Here is a 14,202-nt window from a genome sequence, read left to right as displayed (position 1 = left end):
ACCTGGGTCGCCCGTACCACGCATAAGTATGGTTTATCACATTATCGTGTGGAAACATCAGTTACATGTTTGCCGTAGATTTTCTCTGTTCAGTCTACTAAATTCCGAAATAGAAAATAGTCTTGGCTTTTTTCCAGTTGTAAAATTCTGCCAGCAGCTCTTTATCCTTCTATGCATTGTTGCGTCCTGTACCATGGAGGCCGGATATACCACTACACCAAATATCAGGTGAGAATATGTGTCCAGTACACAATACAAATTACACATCGAATGGCTGATATGCACAGCACTACGAATCGAATTGACATATCTCACACATTCAGAGTATTAGCCCTCTTAGTATAGTGACTACTTGTCTCTGAGTATCGCAGTGCGTCTTGTTTAGGATGATCTTGAACTGTAACCACTTATTATGAGTAGGTGTTGTGCAACGCGCCAGTGTTGTGGCTGGCGTGGCGCGCGGGCTCAGTGCCGGAGCGCGCGGTGCGCGTGGGCGCGGTGTACGTGGGCCGCGTGCGATACCGCGCCTCCTACTTGCTGGGCGCGGTGACTCCGCCGCGCTATCGCTGTCACGTCGTCATGTTCGGTCGCCCAGTCGCCTTTGATTGCTTTGAACTGCTCCTCTTGGATGTTGCAACTTGATGGATAAAACGCTCTTGATACATTTATCGGTCGGAAAATTGTTGTAGATACGCTCTTGAATTTTGAGTAGGCGATTATTTTTTATAAATACTTTGGTGTGATGTAAAATTGTTCTTTTGAGGTCTGATTCTTCTCGATTTGAATGTTGGCAACGTGTCGATAAGTTCATAACGATTATTATATTTCAATAAAATTTTAATGATCTTACAAATATTGATATGTGAGATAATATAACGGGTCCTGATATACAAGGTGCATTCATGGAATTTATTATTGCTTTATATTCGACTTTTACTTTTATTGTAACTTTTGTATGTTTTTAGTTTTTCTATTTTTTTGACATTCTTGTAACCTATTTTATATTTGAATATTATACGTTTGAACAATTATACAGTTTCATTTGATATGTTTATATTCCTTAATTTAATTTATTCATTCTCAAATAATAAGCAAAGAACAGTTCAATCACGTTTATTCAACTAGACCATAGAGAACAGCTACTCATCAGCTACGGTCTCAGCTACAGTGTCAGCAGTGTGTAGATGCACTCTTTGCACGGTGCCAGTTGTGGCACAGAGGCGCACTGTGTCGCCGGTTGCGAAGGCGCTCGTAGCGTTTGTGGCGCCCACTATACAAGGTAGACCGTACTCACGCGCTATTACCGCACCTGAGAATAACATAGGTAATAAAAATATATATGTAATATTACTTTGTATAAACAGATAAACTTTAAGTCTTACCATGAGATATGAGACCGCCTAGTTCTGTGACGATGCCGCTCAGCAGTGGGAAGTATGGCGACCAACCGATGTCGGTCGAGTGCGTTATCAATATGTCTCCTGACTGCAACTCGCTTATCTGTTTAAATATATTTCATTAATCGTAACATATCTTACTAATATTATGAATGCGAATGTTTAGATGGATGAATAGATATTTGGCAAAGATATAGTCTAGAAGTACACATAGGCTTCTTATAATTTTTTTTTAATTTCGCGCGGACAGAGTCGCTGGTGGGCTAGTATACAATAATTGCAAGTCGTAACTTCTGTTGTTTATGGGCGGGATTTTAATTACAAACTGCTGTAACTTAAACAATGTCTAGAGAAAAAGCACTCTAACTACTATATATAGCCAATTTTACACAATGAAAATTATTCTCTAAGTTTACGTGTGTGATTTGTCAGTGGAAAGCCTTAATTGTAGTTATACCTCTGAGAGATCCTTGACAACGCAAGCCCTGCCCACGACTTCCCCACCGCACACTGAGGTCGCCTGTATGGTGACGTCACCGGCGGTCACCGCAAGCCCGGCGGTCGGCAGAGGGTCAAACCAGCCGGTGTTGACCTCCGCGAACTTGAGCTTACACCAGCCGGGGTACAGCTGTTGACGCTGTATAGCCCTGATTAATACCAATAATATATTTTATTATTAAAAGATATTTACAACTAAATAAACGATCCCGCTTCAGCTTTCAAAGAAGTTATCTGTTGTATTTTGTTTCTTAAAGGCCAAAGACAAAAACGTAAAAATAACAATTGCGACCTCACACGAATATTCGTGAGAACGTTTTCGTAACATTATCGACAAAATATGTATTAGAATTTGTAGAGTGCATACCGAGTGTGTCGAGTGAGTCTTACGGTGAAGGAAAACATCGTGATGCAACCTGCACATATTTGAGAAGAAATTCAATGATATGTGTGAAGTCAACCAACCCGCACTTGGCCAACGTAGTTGACTATGGCCTAGTCACCCCTAACTTGGGGTAGGCTCCGAGCCCCTCGGTGGGGACGTATAGTGAGCTGATGATGATGATGATGATACCGAGTGTAAAGTATACCAACAAATCTTATACAAATTTTGACATTATTTCGATTACGTTACTAAGGCGCGTATCGCAAATATTCGTGCTAGGAGCTCAGAAGCTAATGCGATATTTAAACAGAAAAAAATAGAATTCCTAGAAATATGACTGTAAGTTTAATTAGAAATATTGCCTCAAATAAATGATTTTTTCAAGTTTCATCTTTTCTGGATTCAGTATTTACTTTATTTAGATTTTTTTTACATCTTACTAAAATTATAAATGCGAAAGTTTGGATGTTTGTTTGAAGGTATCTCCGAAACGGCTCGACGGATTTGGATAACATTTGGCACAGATGTTAATCATAGCCTGGAGAATACATAGGGTACTTACGTTTTTTCATCTCCGCGCGGAAGTCGCGGGCGACAGCTAGTATAATAAGAAAAAATATACTACTTACTTTCTCAATATAGCTGGATTTCTCTTCTCTATATAAGTACGAAGTTCATTGAGTCTGAAGAAGAATATAAGATCAGGATGAGGCAGGTACCACTGGCGTACCAACAGTTTCGCCAGGTTTAGTATTGACAGTCTCAGTTTATGTATCGCGAGGATCAAATGCGCTTTCGTCCCTTCGCGGTGACGAACTGAGCGATGACATAAAGGTAGAACCCAACGTAGAGCTTTTCTATAAATCAAAAGAGTACAATATTTTGGTTAATTTTCACAGATGTAACAAACTATACTTTACATTAGCTACGTTTAAAAATAAAGATTAATACATTATGTATCTACCTTGTGCTGGGTTTCTGAGGTGTCTTTAGAGATGCAATAATTTCAGCGTTACTTTTAATTATTTTGCTCGCATCTTTCGTCGCTGGCATTGTTTGTAGTACCTTAATGAATTCCTCTGGTACAAGTGCCCATGGTTTTGTCGCTAGATCGAACTAAAACATAATTATTATTATTCCTAATTAATTTAATTAAAACACAAAATGATCAATTGAGTTGTACTGAATGTCACGTAACGCTTACTTATGTTAAAAAAGAAACATAAACTTTTTATTAATGTAACAAAAGGTACCTTAACGTTTTTACTATGTCACTTCTACGACTTACCTCCATAATAGCTCTGTGGCCGTGTTGCTCTAAGAACTGGCATATATCCATATGCACGTGAGGAAGATTTTTTCGTAACCAGGTCATCGCGTCGTTGGGCTCCAGAACACGGAATTCCTCAGCTTTGCCGGAATCCTCCAGCTCTCTAGTGATATCGGCCAGAGCGAGAGGCACCTGGGCGGAGAGCACGTCGCCTGAACTGAGAAGGACGCCTATTTCACTGCAGTGCTCTGGTGTGAAATCTATAAAAAATATATTTAACAAATTAAATAAAGATTTAAGGCAGAACACATTTTGTAAAGGTTTTCACATTGACAGTGAAAAAAGTAGCTAAAATAGCATCCATTATTTTAAAATAGTGATAGTATCTTACTAATATTATAATTGCGAATGTATGGATGGATTGTTGGTTAGAAGTTATCTCCAGAACAGCTCAACAGATCTCGCTGAAATTTGGCATAGATGTAGAACATAGCCTGGAAGAACACATAGGCTAAATTAAGATTTTTAATTCCGTACGGACAGAGTCGTGGAGACAGCTTTGCAATTATAAGGAAATGACCTTCCTTCCCCTCCAGCAGTATGCTCATCGCGATGAACTGTGTGAAGGTGCTTGCCGAGCTGGTGTGGCTGTGGTTGGCGCTGTACGTCTGCATCCGCTCCGGCAGACCTGCCACCAGCCTGTTCATGTATTCCAGGGGGTCGCTCGTCTCGATCTCCAAGTTCATTTCATTCACTCGCTTGATCGTATCATTCATTGTCGATTTTGCAAAAAGTACTGACTGTAACATAAATGTATCAAATTACAGACATCTCAATAAACTTTAAGTATATTTTTACGAAACCTTTGCTATTCTTTTCCACGAGGAGTCAGTCTTCACACTTCTTTATATAAGTTGTTACTTCTTTATTAATTGTCTTATAACTTATTTACTCTATACTGTAAGTTAGATGTGTATATCGGAATATCGAACCTTGAACATAGATGCCATAGTGAGGACTCTGTCAAGGCAGTGCGGCCGCCGCCTGTGCAGCGCCGTACTGACAATGTTGTCGTCGGCGACCTTGTGTCCGTGCACCGCCATCTCCACCATGCGGATGCCGATGTCTATTTTAGGTGGCATACGACGATACACAGACTGGAATACAAATTATAACTACTACACTTTTGAAGAGAGTTAAAAATTCTTGTTCTGATTTTTTTAATGTATCTTTAAGAATTCGAATGTCCAATATGCATTTGAAGTAGCTAGTTTTAACGAATGGTTTACATCCCCGATCGTAAATACGCAACTAATTTACAAATACAGTCATTTGCATATGAATAATGCGAGGTTCTCTGTTATTTTGAATTCCTTTACACATATACATTTCTGTTGCATTTTTAGCAGGTTATCTGTATTAAAAAACTTGGCAGAATAAATTGAACTCACGTTGTAGAGTACGAGTGCACATCTGTTGTGTGTGACGGCGATACTACGGTCGTAGTGGTCACCGTTACATCCGATCACACCGTCGATACCTTTCTGTAGAGGCGTCAACACTAGGTCGTAAGTCATAGGTGTCAAAGGTTTTGGAAGTACCTGTTGAAAGTAAATTATCAACATAATTATCAGAACCGCTAGCATTGATGCTGTTAGCATGATTGTTTCTGCAAGATAATAGATATTGGTATGGAAAACAACACACAAGAAAAGATACGACAAGATGGCTTTTTGAATTAGGTGAAAACACTTCACTGATATAGATGGAGTTATTGGTTTGACTGAAATATTTCAATGAAGACTACCTCTCCTGTGTTAGCGAATGTAAGTAGCTCATCATCCGACATGATGGGGAAGTCCAGTTCGTGCAAGAGCTCCTCCTCAGTCCAGCGCTCTAACGATGTGATGGGTCGGGCTTGTAATAAATATATGACACCCTAAAGGAATACAATAACATACTAAATACATAACAATAGCTTAAATGCATTCAATAAACAAATTCAAGTTCTCCAGCGAAATATTACTTCTAAACTTTGCCTGAAAGGGTTGGCTCTATATCTTGTCATCTCTGCTTCTACTTCTCTACTGTCTCTCTTTATTTAACAAAAGCCGGTAACGTATTTGTAACGTTTGATCGTTCTGAATATCTTTTGCAAGAAGTAATTAACATTAGTAAGACAACGATTAAGCTGTTCTTCGTTATTCCAAAATTAATGAAAGATTGAGTCATAGGTAATTTTTTTTTTAAACCTGGATTTAAAACGGCTATTGATTATCACATTTTATTAGATTATAATCAACACGTTAGTATATTAAATACTCACATCGCTAATAGCCCACTCAATATCTCTTCCGGCACCCCACAGTTCTTCTTGCGAGACGCCTAATTTCGCAAGCTTTAATATTTCCGACACAGTCAGACAAGGCACTTTTTGCTCTTCGTCAGAGACCGTTTCTACAGCCACTCCATCCCCATCAGGCTTCACTCGTTCTTTCTTCGATCCCAGATCGATTTTAGCTATCCTTAGTCCGCTTGTTTCACGCTTTACTATTATTGAATCTGGTTCAACAGAACCGGATACCACACTCTGAAAGAAATGGCCAAAATAAATAGATAAGTTGTAAAAGAATATTTAAGAAATAGACACCATTTAATTAAGATAAAGATTAAGGTGTAAAAACCCAGTTAAGGACATCAACATGTTTTGGTTTAACCTAAGAATGAGCTTAAATGTACAATTGTATACCTCTCCAAGTCCGTAGTTAGCAGTGATGAGGAGTCTTGAAGGGTCGCCGAGCGGGTGTCGTGTGAACAACACACCGGCAACGCGCGCACTCGCTAACGCCTGTACCACTACACCGCCCCCGCACGAACATGGTTGACCGTTTTGTCTGCGTATACGTAACAACACTGACACTCAGACATTATTAATTTTTTAAGTCCAATAGTGTTGGAATCATACAGAAGTGTAGCAACTCTAGGTTTTCTATATTTTTGGTGATTTAAATCAATAAACATACATTTTAACTTACTTTCCATGCAAATTTCTACAGAAGCTAAGTAACTTTATGAATAATGTTCAGATGGATAAATGGTTGAGGTGATAATAACTACTATTATTATTATTTGGTACATTACCGACGATAATAAGAGCTATTAAAGGCGAACATGGAGGCCCAGCAGCGCCTCACTGCGCGCAACACATCCGCGTCGCCCACACAACCCAGCACCGTCTCGTTCTGTCCCGCCGCCGTCGTCGCCTCGCTGTCCTCTCCCACACCTAAAGTCATCCGACACTTTGAAAACTTGACAATAACAACTTTAAACATGTAAAAAATACGAAATACTTTAATACTCAAAGTCTTTCTATACTATACTTGAATTACAAGAAACTTACCTGACGATCTAACAGCAAAGCGTTCTTCTATACTAAAATTCTGTTCCTTTATTTTTATCCTTAAATCATTCAAGTACTTCAATATTTCTTCTTTAATATCTTCTGATATATCAGTTTTCATAAATAACTCTACTGTTCTGAAAGTGTTATGTTAAAGTGTTAGAGACTATTCCTTTCACTTAATATTATATAATTCCTATATTTTTTTATCAAAAAGACCGTCGGACTCACTTACGTCTCACATTTTTGTTTAAAAATATCTTCATCGTAGTCTTCATTAGCAGCCTCGATGCCTTTTATCGCCTGAATTAACTCCGGATACACTTCGAGTTGCCTTTCCAATGCTTTTGTGGTTAAACAAAAACCAGGAGGCACCTTGTAACCCTGGATATATTATATTATTTCACTTAATTTTTACAATTTTAAGATACCACCAACAAGAAAGTATCGTACGGTACGATAAGTTGGGATCTACGGTTTTGGCTGTCGTAAAGATTTCCACGTAATATTTCAATGTTTTAATGATATTAATTAAATATAAGACGTAAATAACTTCAGCATTCTTAGCGAAATTGCACTAATGTCTACCTCGTCGTTTTGTACGGAAGCCAGTAGTGCTAAGGAGGCTCCTTTTCCGCCGACGTACGCTGGACAAGCCGCAGCACTGTCCTCGAAACTTAAACAGTAACCCACTGAACCTGCTTTGTCTTCATTTAACCATTTTAAAATATGTGTCTGTGATGCTTGTTGTGGGATAGGCGTTTTATCTGGAAATAGTAACCGAAAAACATACTATCATCCTCTGTTGTCCTAGAGAGCCATTTCACTCGATAGAGTCTGCATTAGGCATAATAATAGAATTGGACCTCATGCGTTAGTACGAATACATTTTAAATAAAAGAGATTTTCTTGCAGAGTCCGTAATTTCTTAATGAATATTATAAATGCGATTGTTTGGATGAATGGAAAGGTGTCTCCAAAACGGCTTCATGTAATTTGATGAATTTTGGTACAGATGTAGAACATTGTCTGAGAGAAGACGTAATACTTAGTTTTCTTCTTATATTTTAAATGAGGTCTAAGCAATTCGACGTCTTTTTGCGTAATTTACTACGACTTTCCACTGCTATAATCTGTATCAAAATAAATTGTCATCCGTTTTTACATTCTCTTTGATTCAAAATAGATAATAATATAATTGCAACAGTGGAAATTCATCTTTACCTTCTTCATTACTTACCAGAAGACTCGTATGTCAACTCTAAGATGCCTGTACCATGCTCTCCGTTTATTTCGACAGCGAGTGTTCGGTAAACAATGTCTTGTTTGTGTGGGGTTAATGAAATGACTTTCACACCGTCGTCATTTATTCTTAACACAACTTTTAAACTGCGACCATTTGCTACAATATAATTATTAACAATATTAAACATAACCTAAACTACTCGGCGATAGATGCATTCTAATAGTGAAAGAATATTTCAAACCTGTCCAGTAGTTTTTGATTTAAATTGTTACAAATATACAAACATTTTTTTTATTATAATGTTCTTAACAAGACTTCAAAGTTGCAACTTACCAACAGCTGTGATTGTGTAAACTTTCGGTATTCCATCGGGAGTTTCACAAAACTCTGACATAATGAGATCAGTGGCGGTGAGAGGTTTGATCGTGTAGTCCGGAAACCTTACGCAGCCCGAGATTAATCTGTAAAGATTAATTATATCAATGCAGATAAGTTTCTTATGCGTGGTAATATGAATATTTTAAAAGTACCATCAGCTACCACGGAACTTAGCAGTACAACATGCTGTTAGATGTGACATTAAGCCCCTTTAGTTCTACTTGAAAACTATAGGTACTTAGTGTTCATCTCAAATTCTTATTTAAAGTAGACTAACTCATTAAAAATATTCTTGTAGGAAAGTCCTCTCAGCATGATAGCCGTGCCGTCCTTAGCGACTGCGGTGAGAGTGAGGGCGCGCCTGGCGCAGACGTCACGTGACCAGCCTCTCTCGCGCACTCCTCGCATCCGCAGCCGCTCCCTCTTCTGCAGGGCGCCCTCCTCGTCGAACGTCTGCAGCGTGCCCTGTGCCGCGCCGAACTGCAGCCAGCTGTTGTGGCCGAATTTACTTCTGCGATATAAAACATAAGACTCTCTCAAAATGATAAAAACCAGATAGTAGAAACCACGTAATAGAACAAGTCTAATTGTCTCTTCAAGGACCAGTCCTTTACTGACCCACTTTGGCAATCAATCCTTACATATGTTTTAAAACAAGGTAGAAGTTGTTCTTTGTACATTCTGGAGTGTATCATGAACAACTTCCTTAGTACTATACTTACAGTATTTGAGCCCAGGAACCATCGCGCCAAGTCTCGAGCGCCAGCGCGTGCGCAGCAAGCTGCTCACTCCAGTCCGCTGGGTGCCTCACCACACTCGTTGCTGAGCACCAACTGACGTAAGAAAGAGACACAGTTGTATTTACCACAGCTTCGGGATTTTGACCTTCGAAATAGGGCACTTTAAGAAGGAGAATAGAATATATTTTTTAATCATCGTCTCCTTATTTTTATCCCACTTTAGCGGGGTCGTTGCGCTAGTTTTGTGTCCTCCAAGTCGTTTCAGTCCTCATCCCTTAATAATGTTACCTTTGACGTAATGTATATAACAAAAAAAAATTATACCAACATAAGATTAAGTCGTACATGCTGTGTGGTGTCGTCAATTGAATTCCTTAGTAAACCGTTGTACAAAATTCTCAATCTTTGCTCCGGTTCGAGGATCTGTACCTTCAAACCTCCCGCGCTCCATCCGTCTTCTATACTTTCCCATGGAACCACTAATGTTTCAGGATAACCTGAAATTATTAAAATATAAATTATTTTTCCAATAATTGTGGAGAAAGCCATATAGTAGGGACAAACAACCGCTCGTCATGTATAAAATGATAACTTATAATATGTTATAATTTTGTTTCGATTTTAAGGACTTATCCAAATAATAGGATACAACATTTGTTTGAAAATACTTACTTGGTAATTTGTATGAAGTTCCATCAACTAATTTGACATACAGATTAACTTCGGCCATTGGCTTGCGCCCACATATTTTGCGTATACCTAACAGCACGGTGGTGCCATCTGTCGCAGATGTCCGTATTGAGATGCCGTCCCATCCTTCTGTAAGACCTTCCTTACTCGTCTCTGACACCACGAACTTTGAAGGGAACTGTGATTTCCATCGCCTGACAGCAATACGTGCAAAGATATATTTTATTATGTAATTCCATTCTGTAAAATAAATATTATATTATTTTTAAGACTATATAGAAATAAGGACTAAGTTTTTCCTCATGTAAATGTAGGAAACATTTACATGAGTAAAACTCACTATATTTTCATTATTGACTAAGGAAAAACATAAGTTTTTTAACAAATAACAAAACACGACAGTTACGTGTTTCTCACAAATGCGGTTTACGGTGTCAGGGAGTCGGTTTCTAAGAAATTCAATACAAGAATATCACATCGCCTTTCTGAAGTTATTATTAGGTCCTTACATATGAAATTGGCGTTTTTCGTACTGGCCACTTTAATCAAGAATTTCTCCTCTTTGGTAAGGAATTCCAAATTCAAATTTGTACAGCTATAGACTCATGTATTTGTGGTTCGATGACCGTCATTCATTTGTTTTTTTTCTTCTGTTTTTTTCTGTTTGCGTCACTCATTTTACAAAATGGAAAACTTAAAATATCGCATTATTTACGAGTACGAGTTCCGCCGTGGCACTAGTGCTGCGGAAACGACTCGAAGGGTGAATGATGTGTATGGCAGTCGTGTTGCAAAAGAAAACACAGTTCGTTTTTGGTTCCAACGTTTTCGTTCTGGAAATTTCGATCTGCAGAACAAGCCCCGTGGACGGCCTGAGACTCAAGTTGATAATGAAGAGTTGAAGGCTATTGTGGAAGCGGATCCATCGCAAACCACGTCCGAGTTAGCTGCAGGCTGCGATGTTAGTGATAAAACTGTTTTAATTCACTTGAAACAAATTGGGAAGATTAAAAAGCTTGAAAGGTGGGTACCTCACGAATTGACTGTAGCAAACCGGCAAACGCGCGTCGACTGTTGCGTTACATTACTGAACCGGCACAATAATGAAGGTATTTTAAACCGAATCATTACCTGTGATGAAAAATGGGTTCTTTACGATAATCGGAAGCGCTCAGCGCAATGGTTGGATCCTGGCCAGCCAGCCAAATCCTGCCCCAAGCGAAAATTAACCCCAAAAAAGTTACTTGTAAGCGTTTGGTGGACTAGTGCCGGTATTGTTCATTACAGTTTTCTCAAATCTGGCCAGACTATTACGGCTGATGTCTATTATCAGCAATTGCAAACCATGATGGAAAAGCTAGCGGCTAAACAACCTAGGCTGGACAATCGCTCCACGCCACTGCTGCTTCACGACAACGCTAAACCACACACTGCGCAACAGACGGCTACTAAATTAGAAGAGCTTCAATTGGAAAGTCTAAGACATCCTCCGTACTCCCCGGACCTTGCTCCAACAGATTACCATTTTTTTCGAAATTTGGATAACTTCTTGCAAGGGAAAAAATTCAACTCCGATGGGGCAGTCCAAATCGCCTTCAAAGATTTTATTGATTCCCGTCCGACTGGTTTTTTTAGTAAAGGGATCAATGAACTACCTATGAGATGGCAAAAGTGCATAGAAAATAATGGTTCATACTTTGATTAATTAAATATATTATATTAAAAAATTTCGACTTTTTGTTCCTCCCATACAAAACGCCAATTTCATATGTAAGGACCTAATATGATCGACCAACAAATAGACTTGCGAAGGTCGGTAAAAATACGATTCGGACATGAAAGTAGTTACGTTGCCATCATTATACAAAGAGAGACTTAATGATAAAATAATGATAGCACGGATAATCTCTATTTGTATTTTTGAATACAACTGAAGTCATTGTAATTCAAACAAAATAAACATATTAGCGTGTTTATTACTCCATAAAATGATCTAAACATATTAAAGCAAATTAAATAATTGTTCCAGTAGGTTTCCATTGACAAAACATAATTTTCATTTGTCAATCTCATTGAAAAATTGAGCCAACAATACATCTTTAACAATGTATCGAGTAACTCTCGATTGCTTTTGTCGTTATTAATCCAGGTATTATTGTGAAATCTAGCTTCAGAGCATTTAAAGTCACTATGTTTAATCATTTTTAAAGTTATAGCTGTCACCCGCGATTCCGTCCGCGCGAAATTACAAAAAAACCTTAATTAGTACTCTATGTGTTCTTCCAGACTATGTTCTACATCGATGCCAAATTTCAGTGAGATTTCTGTAACCGTTATGGAGATATCTTCTAACAAACATCCATCCTTCCATCTAAACATCGCATTTATATTAGTAAAGTTTATTGTGTTTATCAACGATACAATCAATGTAATTCAAATATTGATTATTATATAACTAAAGGAAGGGCCTTGTCCGCTTAATTGTTTACTTGGAACGACAAGGAAGGATCGATTAGTAGCATCCAAAAAATTAAGCCGCATTAAAAATATTTCCTGATTAAACTCTTCATTAAAAAACGAATCCTTCATATTTCTTTACGATGACTCGAAACTTAAAATCAATCTTAATGCGCCATAGATTTTATGAGATATTCTTTTATTTCATAAAAATAAACACATCAATTCAATTGTTTCAAGGACGTTTCAATATTGAAATTGATTTGCGTACAGAGGTAAAAAAATGTACGGCGAACGAGAACGTGCTAAAATAAACATTATTACGAAGTCTAATGAACCGGTTTTGAATTTACGGATAAGAGAATACATTTTACATCACATCGCACATTTTTAACATAGTTTATTTAAAAACAAATCAAACATTATAGAAACTGGTAAATAGCTCAACTTACCTTTCTCTCTGTACGGTCCACTTTTGTTAGTAGGTCTTCTAATATAAATTAAATATAAAACCAATGCGGATGTTATCAATCCTGCTTGTAGAAGGATGTCGTACAAATCCATATCAACATTTACACCCGTTTACTGACGTTAATCATAGAATAATCTATTAACAGACGTCGTATCTAATTTTAAAGTTTATTGTAGAGCTATACACTACCGTACGGTTGATGGGACTAAATTGAAATGAATCGCGACTTCGCTAATCAGTCATTTTTCATGTATCTTAGTGAATATTATCTTTACACGTGATAAGCGTCCGGCTAACAACATATTAATCAAAGAATTAAATATAAAATATAATTACTAATCAGATAATACAGTCTACTGAACGACAGATAGTTAATCTTTGGAAAAAAAATTAAAATGCACATAATAATTATAATTACTGTATTTACAAAACATTGATATAGAAAGAAATTGACATTCATGACTATGCACACACACACTCGCACATACGCATACACACCCCACAAATACACATATATATTATTATAAACATATTTTGTACTGTAGCACATACTATAGAAACGTAAGATCATAAATAAGAGAAGACGCTGTCCCCTGTAACACAGGTTACACCTAGCACAGGTGACAGAGCTCTATTAAATATGTAAAAATTTTTTAGTTCTATAAAGGATTTTTAATTTTTTTTAAGTTACTCCAACGTTTTATTTGTTGTGCGGCTTTGCGGTTAAATTACACGTGTATTTTGTTCTCAATCCTCACTGTGGGTTACCATTGTTGAAACACTTGTATAAAAACATGTTATCCCTCTCGCTATATTTGAAAAAAAAAAAAAACAGAAACAAAAAATATACTTTTATAAGTTCTTACACAAAAATTACGACTTCAAAAAGAAGGAGGTTATCAATTCGACTGTATTTTTTTTAATACTGATTTCCTGAATGTATGACACACAAGTTTTTCTATGTCGTATCACCGTAAATAAATTCTTTTAAGAATAAATTTACACGGCAATATCATCAAATATGAATGGTTAAAATATATTGTGTAAAAAAAACGACCTTTTTAGTTAATTTATTTATTATTATTTATCTAATAACTAAGCAAAATAATCTTCTGTTTGGTATTTTCATTGGAAATTTTCTGCTTTAAATATTTATTTATTTAAACAAATTAAATAATAATTTATTTTATAACAATGAAAAAAAAAGAGGCAAGACTTCTTGACTATCATGTGACAGGAAACAAATATCTTGTATTAAAGCTAAGTAAT

The 14,202-nt window shown here is 37.1% G+C and overlaps 1 protein-coding gene across 1 annotated transcript; it reads right to left on the bottom strand.

Annotated features, from left to right (window-relative positions):
* Nucleotides 1-1,114: 1,114 nt before the first annotated feature.
* On the bottom strand, nt 1,115-13,155 carry LOC106716936. Its single transcript, XM_014510613.2, has 23 exons — nt 12,914-13,155; nt 9,987-10,244; nt 9,643-9,811; nt 9,297-9,407; nt 8,852-9,085; nt 8,530-8,657; nt 8,191-8,352; nt 7,539-7,717; nt 7,186-7,334; nt 6,951-7,087; nt 6,692-6,833; nt 6,300-6,444; nt 5,877-6,140; nt 5,358-5,489; nt 5,002-5,151; nt 4,543-4,707; nt 4,131-4,350; nt 3,569-3,810; nt 3,245-3,396; nt 2,910-3,137; nt 1,855-2,044; nt 1,383-1,500; nt 1,115-1,309 (listed from the first exon to the last, which is right to left on the bottom strand). The coding sequence occupies exons 1-23, from the start codon at nt 13,023-13,025 to the stop codon at nt 1,140-1,142; spliced, it is 3,957 nt and encodes a 1,318-aa protein (XP_014366099.2). The 5' UTR covers nt 13,026-13,155; the 3' UTR covers nt 1,115-1,139.
* Nucleotides 13,156-14,202: the final 1,047 nt, after the last annotated feature.

The sequence above is a fragment of the Papilio machaon genome, chromosome 2 (genome assembly GCF_912999745.1).
Source record: "Papilio machaon chromosome 2, ilPapMach1.1, whole genome shotgun sequence".
In the NCBI taxonomy this organism is placed as follows: Eukaryota; Metazoa; Arthropoda; class Insecta; order Lepidoptera; family Papilionidae; genus Papilio; species Papilio machaon.
The sequence above is the reverse complement of the archived record's forward strand: the minus strand, read 5'-3'. Positions and strand labels throughout refer to the sequence as shown.

Excerpts from the sequence above, each read along its gene's own strand:
- LOC106716936 (XM_014510613.2), bottom strand. The coding sequence starts at position 13,025 with ATGGATTTGTACGACATCCTTCTACAAGCAGGATTGATAACATCCGCA. Across the intron at positions 9,408-9,642 it reads CATGTACGACTTAATCTTAT|TTGGTGCTCAGCAACGAGTG; the intron begins GTTGGTATAATT and ends TTCTTACGTCAG. Across the intron at positions 3,811-4,130 it reads ACTGCTGGAGGGGAAGGAAG|ATTTCACACCAGAGCACTGC; the intron begins GTCATTTCCTTA and ends TATTTTTTATAG.